This window comes from Phyllostomus hastatus, unplaced genomic scaffold (assembly GCF_019186645.2).
Source record: "Phyllostomus hastatus isolate PE091 unplaced genomic scaffold, TTU_PhHast_1.1 phas_contig_254, whole genome shotgun sequence".
NCBI classification, from domain to species: Eukaryota; Metazoa; Chordata; class Mammalia; order Chiroptera; family Phyllostomidae; genus Phyllostomus; species Phyllostomus hastatus.
The window spans coordinates 570624-590643 of NW_025333810.1; the positions used below are offsets into that span (position 1 = coordinate 570624).

The 20020-nt window shown below is 32.9% G+C and overlaps 1 protein-coding gene across 13 annotated transcripts in view; it reads left to right on the top strand.

Moving 5' to 3' along the window:
• Positions 1-18678, top strand: part of PPIP5K2 (diphosphoinositol pentakisphosphate kinase 2) — a 65742-nt gene extending 47064 nt beyond the window's left edge. For 3 of the 13 annotated variants that reach the window (XM_045838111.1, XM_045838112.1, XM_045838123.1), the window contains 8 exons: positions 2173-2340; positions 4404-4577; positions 5864-5936; positions 7494-7613; positions 8499-8561; positions 11931-12071; positions 14936-15061; positions 16965-18678. In XM_045838111.1, coding sequence (XP_045694067.1) covers positions 2173-2340; positions 4404-4577; positions 5864-5936; positions 7494-7613; positions 8499-8561; positions 11931-12071; positions 14936-15061; positions 16965-17077 — 978 coding nt within the window. In that variant the 3' untranslated portion in view covers positions 17078-18678. Of the gene's footprint in view, positions 1-2172; positions 2341-3611; positions 4373-4403; positions 4578-5863; positions 5937-7493; positions 7614-8498; positions 8562-9754; positions 9952-11930; positions 12072-14935; positions 15062-16964 lie in introns of those variants that run through there. The other 10 variants (XM_045838118.1, XM_045838117.1, XM_045838120.1 and 7 more) reach the window with 8 other exon arrangements.
• Positions 18679-20020: the final 1342 nt, after the last annotated feature.

Here is a 20020-nt window from a genome sequence, read left to right on the forward strand (position 1 = left end):
AGTGCTTGATTACTACAGTTTTAGCTTTTCATGGAGTTTTTATAAGAATTTTCTATCGTGTACCATAATTCTTATCTCAAGTACTAAGTGGCAAGATGATTTACATTTTTAAAGTATGATTTGGGTGGACATTTTAGGTATATTAAAATTTTATCTTCTGTGTAGATTATTTTGGATTTTTATTATCATTTAGAATGAATAAAAAACTATCTTTTGTTGTTCTTTTACTTGAGGATTAATTCATGCTAAACACTGTAGTAAGCACTTGGCATGAATTATTGCATTTAATATTTATAATCTTACAAAGTTAAACATGTACTCAGTTTAAACTTTTTTAACTAAATAATATTACATATTCATAAAACTACATAAATAAGTATGTACATTAATGATAATGTAAAATGAACACAACTGTAAAACAACCAGCCAAGTCATAAATAGAACAATATCATTATTCCAGAAGATCCAATTATGCCCTTGTCTTCTCCTGAAATGTACCTATTATCATACATTAATTTTGCTTATCTTTTAATGTTATACATATGAAATCACAAAATAATGCTTTTGGGGGATGGGGAGTGGGTTTGGCTTTTTTCTTTCTTTATGTTTGTGAGATGCATCTATTCTGTTTTTCATTTTTGTTTCCATCTAGGATTCTATTAAATATAAATGGAATGTGTTACTCCTTTCCACTTTGATAATGGATAACTTGATAACTGTGTTGATCATCGCAGGTTTTTCGATATCCCTTAGTTAAAGAAGTTCCTCTTTATTTTCTGTACCACTTAGTTTAATGAGGGATTTATGTATTTCTGCTTGGCTTCTTTGGTCTGTGTTTATGAGATTCATTGATGTAATTGTATTTAGTTTTAGTTTGTCCATTCTTGCTACTTTAAAATATGTGTTTTATTGTATGACTATGCCCCAATTTACCCATTCTATTATAGATGGATATTTGGTATTATTTTTTTAACTTATCTGTCTCCTATACTATATATTGTGAGATTCTTGCAATCTGGGACTATATTTTATTCATCTGTGTCCTGGCACATGGAACCACTTAGTAAATGTTTAGTAAGTGATCAAATAATTGTTATTCATATATGCAATCATCACATTTGTTTGAAATATTTGGAATGTAATTCAAGTATTCTAAAATGTGGTGGGGTGAAAATGGAGACAACTATACTTGAACAACAATAAAAAAATAAAAATAAACAAGTAAAAATAATTTTAAAAATGAATGTATAAATTTGCATGCAGTTTAGATTGTACTTTAGTTGGTGCCATTCCTGTATAACAAAACTGATCTCTACTCTTTTTTACTTTATTTATTATTGTTGTTTGTTTATTTGGGCATTTGATGGAATTTAATTAGTCAGTTTGTTTTATATAGCTTTGTTGTTGAATTATTGTTTAATTTCTCAATAGAGTAGGTATATTTCTTTTTTGAAAATTTTTAATTGTATTTCTTCCATTACCATTTATTCCCCTTATGCCCTCCCCCACTGCAATCACCACACTGATGTCCACATCCTTGAGTCCTTGTTCCTTTTTGCTCTCTCTCTCCACCCCCTAAACCCTGTCCCTCCCCCTGGGCTGTCATCTGTTCTGTATGTATGAGTCTGTCTCCATTTTGCTTGTTAGTTCAGTTTGTTCATTAGATTCCACATATGAGTGAAATCATATATTTGTCTTCCTCTGGCTTATTTCACTTAGCATAATGTTCTCCAGATCCATCCATACTGTTGCAAAGGGTAAAATTTCCTTTTTTTTTTTGGCCAAGCTGTATTCTATTGTGTAAATATCCCATATTTGTGTTATTCACTTATCTACTTATGGACACTTGGGCCTCTTCCGTATTTTGGTGATTGTAAATAACACTGCATTAATGGAACATAGGGATGCTTATGTTCTTTTAGATTAGTGTTTCCAGTTTCTTCAGATAAATTCCTATAGAGTATATGTATTTTTTAAGGTCAAAAATTCTGTCATCTGTTTCACAATACCCAGAATAATACTAGGCTGTTGTAAGAGTTTAATTACTATTAATTCATTTGAATAAACAAACTTGTATATGTATTTTAAGTCACTATACCAATTGGTGATTCAATTTATTCATCAGAAGAGATTGTTCTTTTATCTGAATTTTTAATGTATTCTTTTGCACAGAATGAAGGCAAGCGGTCTTTTAAAATTGATAACGATGATGAACCACATACTTCTAGAAGAGATGAGGTTGATCGAGGTGTACTGTTATTCAAACCTATGGTATCAGAACCGATTCATATACACAGGAAGTCGCCACTGCCACGCTCCAGGAAGATGGCTACAAACGAAGTAAGCGCATGTGTCAGAGCATGTTTTTCACAAAGTAAACTAACTATTTTAATAAAACAGAAAAGAAAATACAGATTTAATTATGGAGCAAGTCATAATTTTTGAATAATGGATCAGAAATAATTTTGGTTAAAAATAAAGAGGAATGGCCAGAGGTGCTTCAGCAACAACTGATTCCAGTGACACAGTAGATTAAGATATGAAATTCTAAGTTTTAGTCTGATTGTAAAAATCAATATAGGAATTTGAAAATTTGATGATACTTAAAAAATTTACCTTTGTATTAAGATCTACAATTAAATAACTAAAGCTAATGGTCATGCTAACTAATAAAATAGCATTTAAATAGTTAATAAAATAACATTTAAAATGAAAGTTGAATAGTTGGAATGAAGCTTGTTAAGTAAATATTTAATATCTGTGTGCATTTTGTAATTTAAATACCTTTAGCTTGGATTATTTATATTCTTTGTCAGATGATTTACCAAGAACTTACTGAGATCAGTGCTTACAAATGTTTTCTAAATGCTTGAGTAAAAGTATAAAGCAAGAACCATCAAGTTCTAAACTAGAAAATATTTTTGTTGCTAATTAACTATACCAAGTCTTAAGAGTATAACATTACCTAATAGTTGGTAAGAATATAAACAACAAAAAGGAATTATGTGCATTTCTATAGCCCCAAATTAAACAAATATAAATGCTTTATGATTCTTCAATTTTAAATATTTGTGCCCTAATTTGACAATTAATAATAAAAGAAATACCCATGAATGCAATAGATGGTTGCAATTTTAAAATGAAAAATGTATGCTGGTTAGGGTTTCCACTTAATGTGATATTTTATGTTGATTATAGTAGAGGATGATTAAAATTGTATAACATGGATTATTAGTTCTATTATAGCTTAATTAAAAACTATGAAACCTGGGGTTATGTTTAGGTATTTTTAATTTTAGAAAATAACCTAAATTACCATTTATATGAGAGCAGTGATTTTGATGATGTAGAACAAAGCAATCTACAATTAATCAGATTGTTCAGAATTTCACCATTAAATCTTTTCTTGCACTCCAAGAAAAGCCTGTAACACTTACATAGTCATCATTTTGCAACTAACCTGTATTTTTTTTAAAATCTTCAACAAAATCACTGCCCTTTGTTAACTCTTAAAACATAGAACACATTTATAAACTTTTTTCTCATAAATATTTAAATAGTTGCTTTCAAGAGATTATTTCTATGCCATGCTAAACTTTTACTTCCATAAGGTAAATTATTCAAGTAAAACCTTGAAGACTCTTTCCAGCGTCTGCCATCTCCATGGATATCAGAAGTTTGTACTTCCAAAAGACACACAGAGAAAAAGACTATTCTCTTCATTTTGTGCAAGTAGATTTTACTCTGTCCTCACTGTCTGAAACCTGAACATGCAAACATGTAAAATGAGGATGTTTGCTGCATGTTTTTGCCTACTGGACTCTATCAATAATCGTTGGAAGGTGTAAACAAATACATAGCTTGAAAGTGTAAAAAATACCATTCAACTCCACCTTGTGGTTAATTTTTTTTATAGTGTCTAGCAGACATATTTTCTTTTTTACATGATATACATTGAAATCTCTTTCACCCTTTGCATGATTCTTTTATGCTTTGGGTTGAAAACTGTACCCAATATAGCATAGAACTTCTTGAATATCTAAAATAAAGAATTCTTTTATATTTTGAAATTCACTAAGATAAAAAAATTGTTAAAATCTCTTTAATTTTAAGAGGGAAAGGACAACTATTCAGCAATATAAATATATTTTGTATATCTAAAACAGCAAGGTAATTCTTATAATTGTTATCATGTACAATTAGATTTATGTCATTCCTGTCAGTTTCTCAAATATTGAAATATTTGGCTCCCAAATTACTCTTTAATAGTTTTTTAAAAATTGATAAGCAAAAGCAAACAAACTGTATTTTTTTTTCTTTCTGATCATTGGCTCTGTTGTATCTAACTTTGCATGCTCTGCTTTTTTTTTTTTTCTTTTTTTTGCCCCCTTTCTCACTTCCAGGAAGAGAGCCCCCTGAGTGTGTCTAGCCCAGAGGGTACTGGTACCTGGCTGCATTATACCAGTGGTGTGGGTACTGGGCGTCGAAGACGCAGATCAGGGGAACAAATCACTTCTTCCCCTGTCTCCCCCAAATCATTGGCTTTCACATCCAGTATTTTTGGCTCATGGCAACAGGTTTTTAAACTTTACTTCATTAAACATTTTTCCTCCCCGCATTCAGAGCAACAAACAGCTATCTTTGAGGACATCTAATCCCTTGTATTTTACATCAGAGTAAATCCTTCTGTTTTTTTGTTTTTTTTTTTAAGTTTGAGTTATTTAAAAATGCTTGCAATATCTGACATTACTTGAGGGAAAGAAATCACTTACAATGCATGTGTTTATCATTTTTACTGCAAGGGTTTTAAATATCCATGATTTAAAAATCAATAAATTTATACTCCAGGTACTTTAGTTTGTTAGTAATTTTTTAAAATAAATCTTTCTTTGACTTAATTACCCTTTAAAACATTCTGAATCAGTATTATATATTTCAATGGTAAGAAAAATAGCTTTTCCCCCATAATTGAAAAATTAGATTTCACTTGGAATTTGCTGAGAATGTGACCACTTTTTTAAAGGCCAAAATTTATGAGGCCCTGTGTTAATTAGCAGGATGCACCTAATACTGATCATTCTCTCCCTTATTCTATGATCTGAAAGTATCAAATGGAGGGATACATGCATTGCATTTTTTTTTTTTTAGTCATGTAATATTTTAATGCTCTTTTTAAGATAAGAGGGGACAATATATCTGCCCCTCAACCATATGGGTCAAATAAAATGACTTCAGAAGGACTTTCTGTGATGACATTTGGAAACTTAAAATTGTTTTTGTCATTTTTTTGTTTGTTTACTTACAATGAAAGGTCTGCTGTTACACATGACTTTTCTGAGAATATCAGCAATTTCCTTTTGGAAATATAATGCTTTTGATTATAGGAAAAGGGATTATGGTATCCATTAAGGCTGTGAATATTTAAAGGTTACTCTGATAAAGCCCGTGCATGGATCAGTAATTGTATGGTGATCTCAACAGTCTCTGTCTGTCTTTTCTTTTGTATGTGATTGTTTTTTCCCCCTTCAAATACAGGAGCTGTTTAAGAGTGGGCATTTGGCTTCTTTTAAGAGAGAGTGAAATTATATCAATCTATTAATTGTTTCTTTTCATCTGTCTTGCTTCATACATGCAATTTCATTCTTGAATGCCTGCTTCGCACCACTTCATTGCAAGGACCTCATATGAAATGGACTCCCTTCAGAAGGGGATCTTGCATGATCTTCCATGTTTTATGTATTTCTACTAATATTTATCATACAGCTTATTAACCTATGTCTGTCTGGAACAGGCTGCAAATGAAATATGGGCTTTTGAATTTATTTTACTGTTTTACCTCATTTCTTCTGCTTTCCTTGTGCAGGTTGTATCTGAAAATGCTAATTACCTACGAACGCCAAGAACTCTTGTGGAACAGAAGCAGAACCCTACTGTAGGTACGTGGTCTGAAAAATTTGAATTCCAGACCTTACATTCACAATTTTGCACACAAGTAAACCCCTTCAGTGGTGAGAGCATGACCAAATGCTATGCTTTAGCTTTTATTTAACGTATACTAAATCAGAAATGTTGAGTCGTACAACTCAGAATATACAACATTTTGATTGAGTAAGAAATAGCCTTTAATTTTGTTTTGTAACCCTTTTGAATGCCCACAAGTATAAACTACTTAGTCTAATTGTCAATGCTAGTTTTTAATCTTGTATTTTGTAAGTTAAAAATACCAACATGTTTCAATCTAGGAAGGAACCTTATTTTTTCCCAGTTGAAAAGATGAAAATACACTATTGCATACAAAAAAGAACCTTTTCTGAATGAAAAAAAATGGGGAGTGTTTCAGAGCCTATCGGGGATTATTAATTTTCCTTTTGATCGTCTCTTATGGAAAACCAAAGCAAAACTCATGCACAGTGGCAGTGGTACTCATTGGCCTATAGGACACAGTTGGTTTTTGCTGGCACTCAAGCGAAGCAACATTGAAAAAGACCTCTCTAAACTTACTTGGTTTTAAGCTCATTGTTGATAAACTATATGAGGTTGTGCCATATTATTTTCTGTAAATAGTTGTCTAAATAGGTTTAATAAAAACATAAATAATTTGTTTCAACTATGTATGTACTATGATCTCTATACTAAATATATGAATCGTCTGTTGATGCCTACCTACTTGAAGATTTTTAATTAATTACATATAGCTAATGTTGATAGTTTTAATGTTCCCATAGTACCTTGTCAGGAATATATATATATGTGTGTGTGTGTATATATATATATATATATATTTCTTCTTCCTTTATGTATTATAATGTATTAGAAATTTTTTAGTCCATATCCAGTGAAAGTTTTGCTTGGGTATAAAGACTTATGCTACAAATTATTAGTTTTTACTCTATTTTATTTACTAATAATATATCTCATTGGGGTCTTGTTAAGATCTAAGTCATTTAAGTGTTGGAATTTAAACTGATTTAGGTCTGGATGACCTAAAAGGAATTGTTTTCACCTGGTCTTCTTTCACATAAGTAAGCTTTCATTTGCGTTATTTCATAACAAATATCAATTTTAAAATCAGGGGCATTAGAAAAGATTATTTAAAGATATACATCCAAAAATATTGATTTAATATGTGGTGGGAGAGATTTTTTTCCTGTGGCCTGCTCATGCAAATGACTGACAGAATCCCTTCTCACCCTAAATTAATTTTATGGTAGTGTTTTTAATACTTTTAATATGTATAAACCTACTTATCATATGGGCATATTATTTTCTTCAAAGACAACTTTTTGTCCAGCGTTAAATATCTACCCTCATTTGTACATATGATAAATAGTAGTGGTTGATTAGAATAAAGTTGGCATTACAAGTGACTGTAAGCCTGTTCAAGGCATAGCCAAATCTGCGTGGTAAGAGCCATGTTATTGCATGCTGCATGAATTCCCAATGTGAATGGAAGAACACCCGTTGTTGTATGTATTTTCTCTAACTCCCATCAGGGTCACACTGTGCGGGCCTGTTTAGCACCTCGGTGCTCGGGGGTTCTTCAAGCGCACCTAACCTACAGGATTATGCTCGTACTCATCGTAAAAAGCTGACCTCTTCTGGCTGCATAGATGGTATGTGCACACATGCACACAGATTCATACCCACACCCATGCATACACCCATGAGGATACAATATTTCACAAAGGCAAGCCTAAGGCCATTGACTGAATCCAGTGGAATCCTAGCACCCTTTGCCTAAATGACTATCACTGCTGTCTGTTATCCACAGTTCAGATCCATGTTTCATCAAGCAGTTCATAGTAGTTAGACTTGCAGTACCTATTCAATGAGTAGTTCATTGGCTATGAAATTTAGAACCGTATCATGTGTATTATTCTTTTAGATAATTGATAAGCCTTATTATAAGGAGTAAATCTCTCTCTGATCTTTTAAATTTTGTTCACTGCTAATCCTTATTTTACTTATTGATATTGATCTAATAAATAGAAGAAAATATTATATTGGCAATATTTATAAAAATAAACATAGGATGAGAATATTTTAGAACCCCTATTTGAAGCAGATCCTCTCACTACTATTAATATACCTTAAGTTTTGGTATTTAGAATTTTTTTTTAATTTTATTTTTCAATTACATGAGCTCATATAAGCTTGTCCCTTTTGTAAATAGGAATATTTGTTAGCCTTTTCAGGATTAGCTTTATTTAAAATATTTTCTCATGTATCCACAAATTTATTTTAGTCAGTAAAACATGGATTTATCTGAATTACCCACTCATCCTGCTTTTTCTTTCTTTTGTATTTTTCATTAAACACTGCCTCTATCATCAAGCCATTTTACTTTTAACTAGTATTTGGCTTATTACCTTTCTCATTGTCCCTTCTGCATGTCACTTAATACTAACTTCCTTATATATTTGTTTTCCCCCCTTTTTTAAGTGTCCTTCTTTTGGTAGCTGTTATGAATTTCAGGTACCTGTTTTTCTCTTTCTCAGACGCCACACGCGGTTCTGCTGTTAAAAGGTTTTCTATCTCATTTGCTCGACACCCAACCAATGGTACGTTTTGCTTTTATTTTAAAAGATACTCCCCTGCTTCATCCTTTTTTTATTTTTCTTTTATTTCAAAATTTGGGGTATACAGTATCATTCACTTCTCCATCCTTAATTTCAATTGGCATACAATTCCAGTTTATAATTCAATTCACCCAAACTACTGATACTGTCTAACTCCCTTTTTCAGCTATAATTTACATAATAACACTAGTCATCAAACTTTTAAATGAACACAAATTATCATGAGTTTTAATACTAAATTAGCACCTGAAAATTCCTTTTAATTTCTGAAGTGATCAATCTACACAAATTTTAAAAAAAAACTAGTATTCTTCATTTTCTTAATTCATAATCATTTTAATGGGGTTTTTTTGTTCTTAGTTTATTTTCTGATTATATGGTTGTTTTATTGAGTTATTTAACAGAAATGCAGAGCCACACTCATCAAATAGCCAAATGAGATGTGTCTTTGAAAAGTTCTGGGGAACCAGAGGATGCAGATTTCACTGTATAGCACCATTTGTCCCTGGCTCTTTGTCTAAAGCAAAACTCAGCTTGGTCTGGAGCATTCTGAAAATTTCATCCAGCATTCACTTTGTCTTCATGTAGCACTATTGTGTGCTGTTGTCAAGCAACCAATTCCTTTTGGTACCTCAGATTTTTGTTAAAATTTGGAGAAATTCTTATAGGAAGAAGACTAAGCTAAAAATCTGGAAAGCCAATTCAGTTAAATTGAGTTATTGAGGCCAAACAGAAAAGTGTTTTGTGGCCATTACTTATCAACTGAATTGTTGCACTCTTACAGCTTTTTACATAGAGCTTGCTTGTTCTTGTGGGGCAAGAGGGAGTATTGACTAATCATTATGAAATAATTCAGGATTAAAGAATTTAAACGAAGACATACAGGTTTTTGCTGTTATCCAGAATAAAGGTATTTGTTTTTATTTCTGGAACTTTTTTCTTTTTGAATGCAAATAAGGCTTTCAAAAACTCAAGTCAGATCTTTTAAAAACTTCCATGAAGCTAAAGGATTGAGCACACGTTTATAGTCCTTCTCCCCATCCAGACTCTGCAACAGCAGTGGCGGCACACCTCAGCTAACAGGCCACTAACGCTTCTCCACGATGGTGTGAGGTCTCATCCTCAGCAGGTGGAAATTTAGCTTTAAAGTTTAATGTGTTTTCCCTCCATTATAGCTGTTTAAGTGCTACTTTTTGAAGAAAAGGGTCCTTATTTGGTACAGCTGCAGCTTCTAAAGAACCCACATGTGTAAGAACTGAAGTCTCGAGAAAAAGAGAAGTCCCAGAATTCTAAGAAGAGACATTACAGGTTCATGACTGAATATAGTTTTTGTGCAGAATGCTCGTGTTTGTAGCCAGTATTTCAAGTTTTATATAGGAGAAATCTGTGTTAACTGAAGCTAAAAAAAGTACTTTTGTTAAATTTAACAAAGTAGAATACATTTATGTTTCTTTTGTTTAGGCTTTTGAAGAGTGGATTATTCCACACATTGTGAGACTTTAATGCAGATAAAACATATTCCACTCAACTCTAGAAATATTTCTTTTGAGTCTTTTTCTTTTTTACATTGTGTTGTCTTATCTGTCCTATGAATTGTCATTTGACCCTTTCACTTTTTATTTTCCCTAACTTTCATGTTTTTTTCATCTTAACACATATCGTGTACTTATTCCTGCCTTCATCTTTAGTTCAAGCAACGTGATGAAACAAGTTACCTTCTGACAGTGCTTTACCTTATTTTCTGGGCCTCTGTGCAGAACGCCTACACCTCTATAGGTGCTGGTTCATTTCTGTGGAATTTCTAGGCTTCAGTGGTATGTTTTTATAGCTTCTAAACATGACAATAGGGTTGCTTTTCAAATTGCTGCGCTAACCCTTTCATTGTGTGTTAAAGGAAATGCTTACTGAAGGTAAATGGGAAAAAAAATGCAGTCCAGACGATTTGATTATATTGTCATTTCCCTGTAATAAAGTCTAACAGGCAAATGAGGAAAATAGTTGTGATGGAAGACTTACAAACATTCTAAAGAAAGGATTAAAAACCACATTGTTAATTTTAGTGTATTGCAAAGAAAGGGTTTGCGCTTATTTGCATGAATCTTGTACTTAAAGAAATGTAATACTTGTGCAAACTTAATTTCTTTAGTGCTGAATTTAGGTGCTTTAGCTGCTATTATGGTATCGAAGTTGGGGTTTTTTTTAGGTATATGGTAATGTTATGTCATGCTTTGGTTTGCACCTGAAAGTCAAACATACCAGTCTTGTAAATCCTTTGGTTGTTTTCATAAGAAGATTAGAATCTCTTTTAGCCAAAGTTTCCCTATTCTAGCTAAGAATTAGTTCTTGGGTCAATATTTCCTCTCAAAATTAGATAAATATCAGTCAGTGTTAAAATGAGCACATACCTATTGAAGCAGACAGTTTCACAGTCTTTTTGAGTGTAATGTTTACTTTTTAATTAATAATATTAGACTTTATGTAAAACTTTTAAGTATTAAAAGTATTTTCACTGGAAAAAATTAATTTGGATTTTTGAAAGAGTAGATGCAGAAAGACTTGTTATTTTGGTTGTATATGAAAGCAATTTTAAAAGCCACTTTTATAAAAAGCAAATAACCTATATCCTATTTGTCTTTTTTTAAAAATGTATATTTAAACGCTTCTGTTTCGCTGATGGTATTGATGTATATCTGCATGGTTTGTGTCATCGAAGTTTTGTATTTCTGTGCCATTGTATGCAAACATACATGTATTTTATATTAGTTTTTACTTGACCTAACTACTCAGCTAGCAGTGTCCAATAATATAATTATTGCCAATACAATAAAGGTAGGTGAAATATATTTTGGAATTTTAATCTCAGCATAAACAAATTAGTGTTCTTTTGGGGTCACATTAGAGATCATTGTTGGTCCTGGTAAGACTAGGAAAGTATTAATTGTTTTTCAACAACAAGTTACCTTTAAGCAACCTGGCATCTGCTAATCTGCTATTCATCTATCAAATAGACCTGATTTTGAAAAATACAAAACTGAAAAATTGTATTTTTTTCTGTTTTGCCCCTGTGGATTTTTTTCTTTAAGTATTATTTTTAGATTTTATGAAAATATAAAATGAAGCTGTGCATGCTGTACCGTGTGATTACATTTAAAAGGAAATCTTTGTCACACCCTGTTCCAACCACACATTGCATAGCATCTGGTGTCATGACTTGAAAGACCGAGTTCGTTTGCATGGGACAGACTGAAAAGGCCTGAAATACCCAGTTCTAAACAGTGGTCTGCTGCCTTTGTAATTACTGATCTTTTTCAATATCCAACTTTTGTTTTTGTGTTTGTTTTTGTTTTCCAGGCTTTGAATTGTATTCCATGGTACCATCTATTTGTCCTCTAGAAACTCTTCACAATGCCCTGTCTTTAAAGCAGGTGGATGAATTTCTTGCTTCCATTGCTTCTCCATCAAGTGAAGTTCCACAGACGACCCCTGAACTTTGTAGGAAAATTATTATTATTTAATTTGGGGGGTGTATATGTTATCGGAATGTAAAAAGAATTATAAAAACATAAACTCTAGTAGTGGTAGCGAATTGAATTTTAGGACAGAAAAGGTTGTAAAGGCACATTATTTGGAATTATTTGTTGGAATTTGTAATATACCACTTTTTTTGACTCCTCTCAAAACTTATTTTTACAAAAAAGAGAAACAAAATCTAAGACCCAGCAATAAAAGTCATCAGTATAGAGCCATGGTCTTTTTTCACATTCCCATTATATGTCATTTTATAATGACCTTGAAAATTGTAAAATGTCAGTCGATATTAACCTACACATGTGCACATGCCGTCGCCTCTCCACTTTGGTAAGTTCTCATGCTGATTCAGAAAGAGCTTTTGACTACAGAGAGAAAACTAGGACATTTTTTAAATTGTGTTCTTTGGAACATATTCTGAAGAAGTTAGTTTGTGTGTGTGATATATAAGGGTTTATGACTAAGTAAGTTCCTCCCTCCCTTGAAGGAGCTATTGTTACAAAGGCTAAGTTTCTTACTTACCCACATTTTCCAAAACTAATTTTTTGAGAAAACAGTTTTTTGGTAATACATTTAATTTAAATATCACGTAGTACTATTCTGAGGGAAATGTTAAGGCTTCCTTTTTAGGTATAAGAGGTCAGGTGGCTTTTGTCATTTTCAGCTCTCTGAGATTCTTCTGCACGTTGGAGTTCTCAGTGTAGGAAGCATTAGTTTTGGGAGAGAGTGCTCTGCTTAGAATTAAGAACCTTGAGAGTTCTAATCGTATCTTAGAAAAGTTACAGACATTCTGTATATAACGTTCTCCTTTTTGTGAGAAGAATGCTGTAAATATGTTTCTCCAGAGAATAAAACTGGAGGGCTTGAATGAAAGCCACTCTTGCTGTTATTCTTTTTTTCCTTGGCCACCACATGTACTATTTGAGAGAATTCTAATCTAATGTATTGGCCTTCAGACTGTATTCCCAAGAGCTTTTAGAAGTTCCAGAGAAAGAGAAAGATGCTGCATTTGTGTTTGACAGCTGCTTCAACCAGAGTATTTGCTTTGCTTCATTTTATTTAACATTTCATTTGAGAAAAGTTTACTGTTTAAAGGAAAAAACAGAATGATACTGCTGAGGAAATCAACTGGTTAGTGATTGAGGAAGACTAAAACCCAGGTCTTCAAGAATATGGATTTTTAAATTCTTTTTGAATATTAAAATAGGCTGCCAGTTATAAAAGAAGTTATCTGAATCTTTTACTTTATAATGTAACTCCAGAATTAATATTTAGTAATTACAATATACAGGGTGGGACAAAAGCAAGTTTACAGTTGTTCATTTGGAAAATAATACAATAATTAATAAGTAATAATACAAGAATAAATTTTCATGTACTTACAACTATAAACCTATTTTTGCCCCACTGTGTATTTGTATTATTTATACATATTTCCCTAACTTGTCAAAGAAGTAGCATCATAGTATAGAACTACATTGATTTTGTGGTGTTACAAGGGGAAAAAAATATTATTAATCCTCTCCTTACAAAAGTGTTTTTCCTCACCTAGGACAAAATTAACTTTGTGGTTACTGGTAGATGGCTTATAATGGGGCACTGACAGTATCGGACTGAGGGAAAGGAAAAGGTGTAGGAATACTAACTGGGTAAGTTAGAGGTGAAAGTTAACATGGTAGGATAAAAAAATGCAAGCAGAAAAATGCTAAGCAATGGTGTAGTGCTTTATATGATGTTTTAAGGACTTTCTTGTCACTTTTAGTGACTACTTTGAGATTCTGCCAGTGGAATTTATAGTCATCATATTCGTTCAGTGTGTAGGTATCAACCACCTAAGACGCATTTGCCATAATTGGCCCACGTTTTTAGAGACATACTGATTTTTAGACACATTGTTTATTGTATAAGGTCCTCTCCAAAAAGTGAAAAATAAATCCTTTTTTTTTTTTTTTTTAGTTTTATTTTTCAATTACAGTTTACATTCAATATTATCTTGTTCTAGCTTTAGGTGTACAGCATAGTTGTTAGACAGTCATGTACTTTGCAAAGTATTCCCCTGCCATTCCCTGTACCCACCTGCACCATGCAGAGTTATAGGCAAATCTTTTTAAAATTTATCTCCTCACCTCCCTTTCTTTCAAACCCACAAGCTCGTGCCAGTAGCTCCCCACCTCTGGCCTGTTTTTCTCCAAAGGATTCTATATTTAGGAATTATCTCTACTTTTCTTTTTCACACCTCTCAATCTTCCCACCTTAATTAGAGAGAGAAAATAAATCTTTAAAATTCTGTTGCATGAAGATAGATCTAGCTGGGTAATATAGGAAAACAATCTGATTTATTTAATTACTTATAGTTAGTTTATCCTTAAGTATGCTAATTTAGACTACTCTGCTATAGGACAACTATCCCTGAATCTCTACTTGATCTTTTTGAGAAAAAAACAATTTGGGACTCTGTCTTCTGTTACTAGGCAATAAAACTGTGCTCTCAGCTCTCTGCCATTCTTTAGGGAGCTGAGTTTCTATCAGGGCAGAATAAAATTAAGTCTGCGGCTATATTCTTGTGGCATTCTTTGGAGAATAGTAAAATGTTTATTGTTTATATTATAAACAGCACCTGTATTTGGCTAAGAGTAAGTGAGAGAACTTTTTTATAGGAAGGATGGATTTGCTGAATTTACCTGAAAACCTTGCCTTGTCTGTTTTCCCCTGATATTATGTGTATTCACATGGTCACTGAATATGTCATAAGAAATTTTCTAAAATGTAAAGATAGAATTGGCAGGAAATTACTGAATTACCACATTTGTTTGTTGTTTTCTTCTCAGCTTCTGCAGTTTCACGTTCCAGTCCAGTAATGAGAAGAAAAGTGTCTCTAAATACATACACACCTGCAAAGATCCTCCCAACACCACCCACCACCTTAAAGAGTACTAAAGTGAGCAGCAAGCCAGGTTAGGCATGTCTGTGAATGTATGGACTCTGTGTAGCAATTAGTTTGCTTTTAAACTGTGTAATCTATTTTTAAGTAAGAGCAATACAATCTAGGAAGTTATTTAATCCTAATGATTAAAAATCTTACTGGATCCTATTGATATATTTGTATTTTTTCTGTCAGTTGTCTTCTCTGGCCCCTACATCTGTTAATAAAATATATTGCATACTCATTCTTTTCCCAAAACTAATTTATGGACTGCCTTCTTTCGCTTTTCTGTTGAGCTTAGGCATCGTTTTAGTCATTTTATATGAAAGTTTTTTTGGAGGGCTACTAATCCTTGTTGATGTTCACTTCTACCTGTCATTTCCGTTCTACCATTAAACCCATCTAGTTCATTTTTATTTCAGATATTCTTTAGTTCTAGACATTCTTTTTGATTCTTCTTTATAGTTTTTCTTTAGAGATTTTCTGTATTTTTATTCACTGTAAGCATATTTTCCTTTATTCTTGAGTATAGTTAAACTGCTTTAGTTTACTTTAAAACTAAAGCAAGGTTGCTTTAAAGGTACTTATCTGTTAATCTAGCTGACCTCAAGATTAGTCTCTCTGAATTTACCGATTGTCAAGAAGAAAGATGTTTTCCTGTTTTTTCATATATTGAGTAATTTTGGATCGTATCCTAGATATTATGAATGATATATTGTAGAAAACTTGGACTCTCATTTCTATTATGTTCCTCCAAAAAGTATTGAATGTTTTTTTGTTTTGTTTTGTTTTTTTGTTTTTTTTTTTTTAGCAAAGCATTAACCTTGACTGAACTCAGATTGCAAAACTGTGTCCCTTAAAGTGTCTGGCAGCTCCACTGTCACTTCACTTCTTTTGGCCTTAGCTGAAATTCTTGGAGTTTACTCTGCTCAGGCCATACATTTGATGAGGGTTTATACAAAGAATTGGGGGCTCTCCGATTTCCCACCTGAATTTCCAGCAGCTATAATTGTCCCAATACTGGTCTTCTGGTTCTTCATGCTGGTGAGACAGAGTTGTATGTGGAGTTTTAGCCATTTCACCTGGTGCATAGTGGATCCTGTTCGTAGGCCAAAAGCTTTTTTAAAAGGTGGGGGCAGAGGGGGTCCACATCCATCTCTTAATGTTTACTTCTTTCAAGCATTGACTTTTTTCCAGTATATGTCCACCCTTGTTCACTTTCATACTTTATCTGGGATTAATACTTGTTATGTGCAGGAGGATTGGTCTGACATGATCTTATGCACTTGTACAGAAGTGTAACTCGGCTTAGAATTGCTTTTCTGTAACTATTAGGATTTGATGTTTGTTTGCATGTAGAAGGATGAGTCCAAGCCAAGAAATATTCTAGTTTTCTAACATTTTAGCTTTTTAGATAAGAAGAAAGAAGAGATATCTTATAAGTAGGAGATATAAGAGAAAATAGATGTTAATCAGGAAAATGGTAAGTTCAGTTTTAAATTTGTTAGGTTGATATTTGCTGTCAGATACTTACATAGGGGTTTCTAGTAAACCTCTATGTAAGAGGTTTATGTAGGGATAGACTGATCTTGATGTAAGGGAAAGGCCTGAGACAGAAGTATAAATTTGTAGGTTGTTAGCACAATAGATGATAGTTTAAAATGATGCAAGAAATTAGTTTCCCAGGAAGAATGTAGAGTGAAAAGAGAAATTTGTTTTGTGAATACAGACCATTGATGTTGATTTTCTGTATTGGTGTTGAATTCTAAAAAGTGAAAGGTTAAAAATGCTCTGTTAAATGTTTACAACATTTCATTTACATTAAGTTATAACATAAAAGTATTATTTTGTTGCTCAGCAGTATTATTTAAACTAGAATTGCTTGTGAAAATCTAAGCAATAGTTTTTCTTTTTTCTTTCTTTTTTTTTTTTAGCCACCAGTGGACCCTCTAATGCAGTTGCTCCAAATACCTCATCTCGGAGAAAGAGTATAACTAACAAAACAGAAATGCATGAACACAAAAAAAACACTGGGAAGAAGAAATAAAATCTTCTAGCAGGAGCCAAAACTCCTCATACTTAAAAAAATTCACGTTTAGTAGAAAAAGTCATGTAGTAAGTCTTGGCTCAAGGCTGTCAGAGCAAATAGTTCATGTTTCTTCTTATATCTCTCTGTATTCATTTAAAACTATGTGACCTCTGGAAGAGTTCTTTGTATATATTCGGGTAAGAAACTTGTCACAATCTGGAAATGTTTAAAACAATGTTTATTAGCATTTTATGAGTAGCAAAACTTATGGTAATGAAGATCTGTTGTTCTTACTGTGATGTTTACCATATGCCTGTGGTAAAGAAAAGGTACGTAAATTCCCAGCTGGCCGGTACCAGTGTGGTACCAGTAACACTGTTCCATGAAGAATCTGTGAAGTGGCTTCTGTACATACTTCATTATCATGGGATGGCATCTTGGCTTTAAAAACCTGTAGCTTTGGTTGAAATTTGATGGTCCAGATTACATATTTGGGACTTTTAAAACGTACACTTCCAAAGAGAAATGGTACATTGACCATTTAGATTATAAACATTTCCCCTGCCATTGTTAACAACTGCATATATGCTGCAATATTTAATAACTGGAGTTATAGTCTAGGGGTTATTTTTTCAATCTGTGCTTTGAATTTTTTTATTGTGTGTTATTTAAAATATTGCATATACAGCTGGGATATCTACAGCTTTATGCACATAAATTTATATATTAATTTGTAAAAAATATTTTCATTATATATTTACTTACCATAAAGTTCTTTTGTTCATCAGGAAAATTTTGCTTCATATATTGTCAATAAAAGACATCCTTAGAGTTTCTTTTTAAGAGATATAATTGACAAGCTTATAAAATGTAACACTTATTTTCAGAGTTCTTTTTAGATTTAAGGAAAAGTTCAAAAAGAGGAAAATCATCAGCGTGAGAAGAATATCTGAATTCCATAGCACCTGTTTTCACTTTTTATGTCTAGTGTATCACTTGATCTCACTAAGAAAGCTTAAAGATTGACCATTCGAATAAATGCTTTTTTCATGTGATTAGATTTCAAAGGGAAATTGAGATCATTGTGTTGTGATTTCATGTATGATGTGAAAAAAATATTACCTTTGGTGCTTTTTTACCTCTGCACAAATAGTTAATTATTTACAACTTGAAATGACTTAAACTGTAAACCAAACAGTACAACCTGGTAAGAAATCCATGCATTGCCAGCCAGGTAATTTATATTGCTAAAGCTTTAGCTTGAAGCTTACTGTTAAAAAATTATTAAATTCTCATATGAATACAACTATTAAAATTCTTCGAAAGAGCTCTTCTAACCTTAAATCATCATATATGAACTGACTTTTAGAAAATAGTCATATTCCATGTTAGTTTTAAAAGGTACCAGATGTAAAAGTCACAAATATATACAATTATGTAAGTTTGTATTCTTCACATGAATGTAAATGTATTATGTGGAGACCTGTCTTATAAACAGTTGAATGTACCTAAGCTTTTTGTATGTAAAAATGTGGCTAATGTGCTCATAGTGGGGGTAAGGAAACTACTTTTATTTTTTAAGTGGAACTGAATTAAAATATTTTATTTCCAGAATCAGATAGTGACTTAAATGACAAATTTTTATTTATTTCTAAGTAATTCTTTATCTCTCTCTCTTACATATTAAATAAAATTCCTTATTATTGGCTATACATATCACAATATATTAATTTTCTAGAAACTTCAGTAGAAATCACTTTTTCCATTGTTATATAAGAGCTATGATTCTACTGCAGTTACCAAACTCAGTAATATTGCTTTATAGACTGGACATTCTATGTGCAGTCTACACAGTGCAGTCTACGTGGACATTTCCTCCACGTGCAGGTGGAGAAAATTGTCTCACTGCAGTTGAGCACTGAGCCAAAAGGCCCAGCCTTATGAACTGTGGAGGCCGGGAGCAAGAAGAGGGGGAAGGGCTAGGAGTGAAAAACACTGAATCAGAATGGAAAACAATGTCTTGATCAAGGTCTTACTCCCATAAGGAGGTCTCAGTGAAGTCAGCTAAAAAATGTCTCAGCCCCCTGGCAGGCGTAGCTCAGTGGATTGAGCACAGGCTGTGAACCAAAGTGTCGCAGGTTCGATTCCCAGTCAGGGCACATGCCTGGGTTGCAGGCCATGACCCCCAGCAACCGCACATTGATGTTTCTCTCTCTCTCCCTCTCTTCCTCCCTTCCTTCCCTCTCTAAAAATAAATAAATAAAATCTTTAAAAAAAAATGTCTCAGCCAAGGTCACCTGCTAAGGAGGCCTCTGGAGGTGGTGCCTAGGCCAGGAACACAGGCATGCATGTGAGCATGCTGGCTCGGGGGCATGCTGGCTCGACCTCTTGACTACAACTCCCTTGGAAGACTGTGGATAGAACAGCTTTGTCCCAGGAAGCCTGCCAGGCAAAACATTTGCAGTTGTATACAGTAAGGCCTGAAAGATCACACAGGGTTGTAGCCTGGAGCCAGTCGCCTTCTGGCCTGTACCCTAAATGCCAGTAGCATCTCCTAAACTGTGAAGTCAGAGATGTCTGCAGACATTACCATAGGTCTCTTGGAGGGCAGAATCACGCCCAGTTAAGAACTGCTGCCCTAAAGCACAAGATTGTGTGAAGAAAGGATGGATATATGACAAAAATTAGTGTTCTGGTAGGAAGGAGGAGAGGGAAAAGTGGGTAACAGATGAGTAATCAACATTGTATAGAGTACACCATACCTTTATAATAGTGTCTGTGTTCTAGTTTTCTCTGTTACACTACTAGTTTTCTTAACTATAATTTTAAATTATATATAACCCCTTGCTAATTGAGCAATGTCCAATTTGTATACTTCCTTCTTTCTTCTATTGCAGTTTTAGTTGATTATATTATTTCCTCAGTTCTTCTTGTGTTTAACTTTATGCCTATAAGTATGTT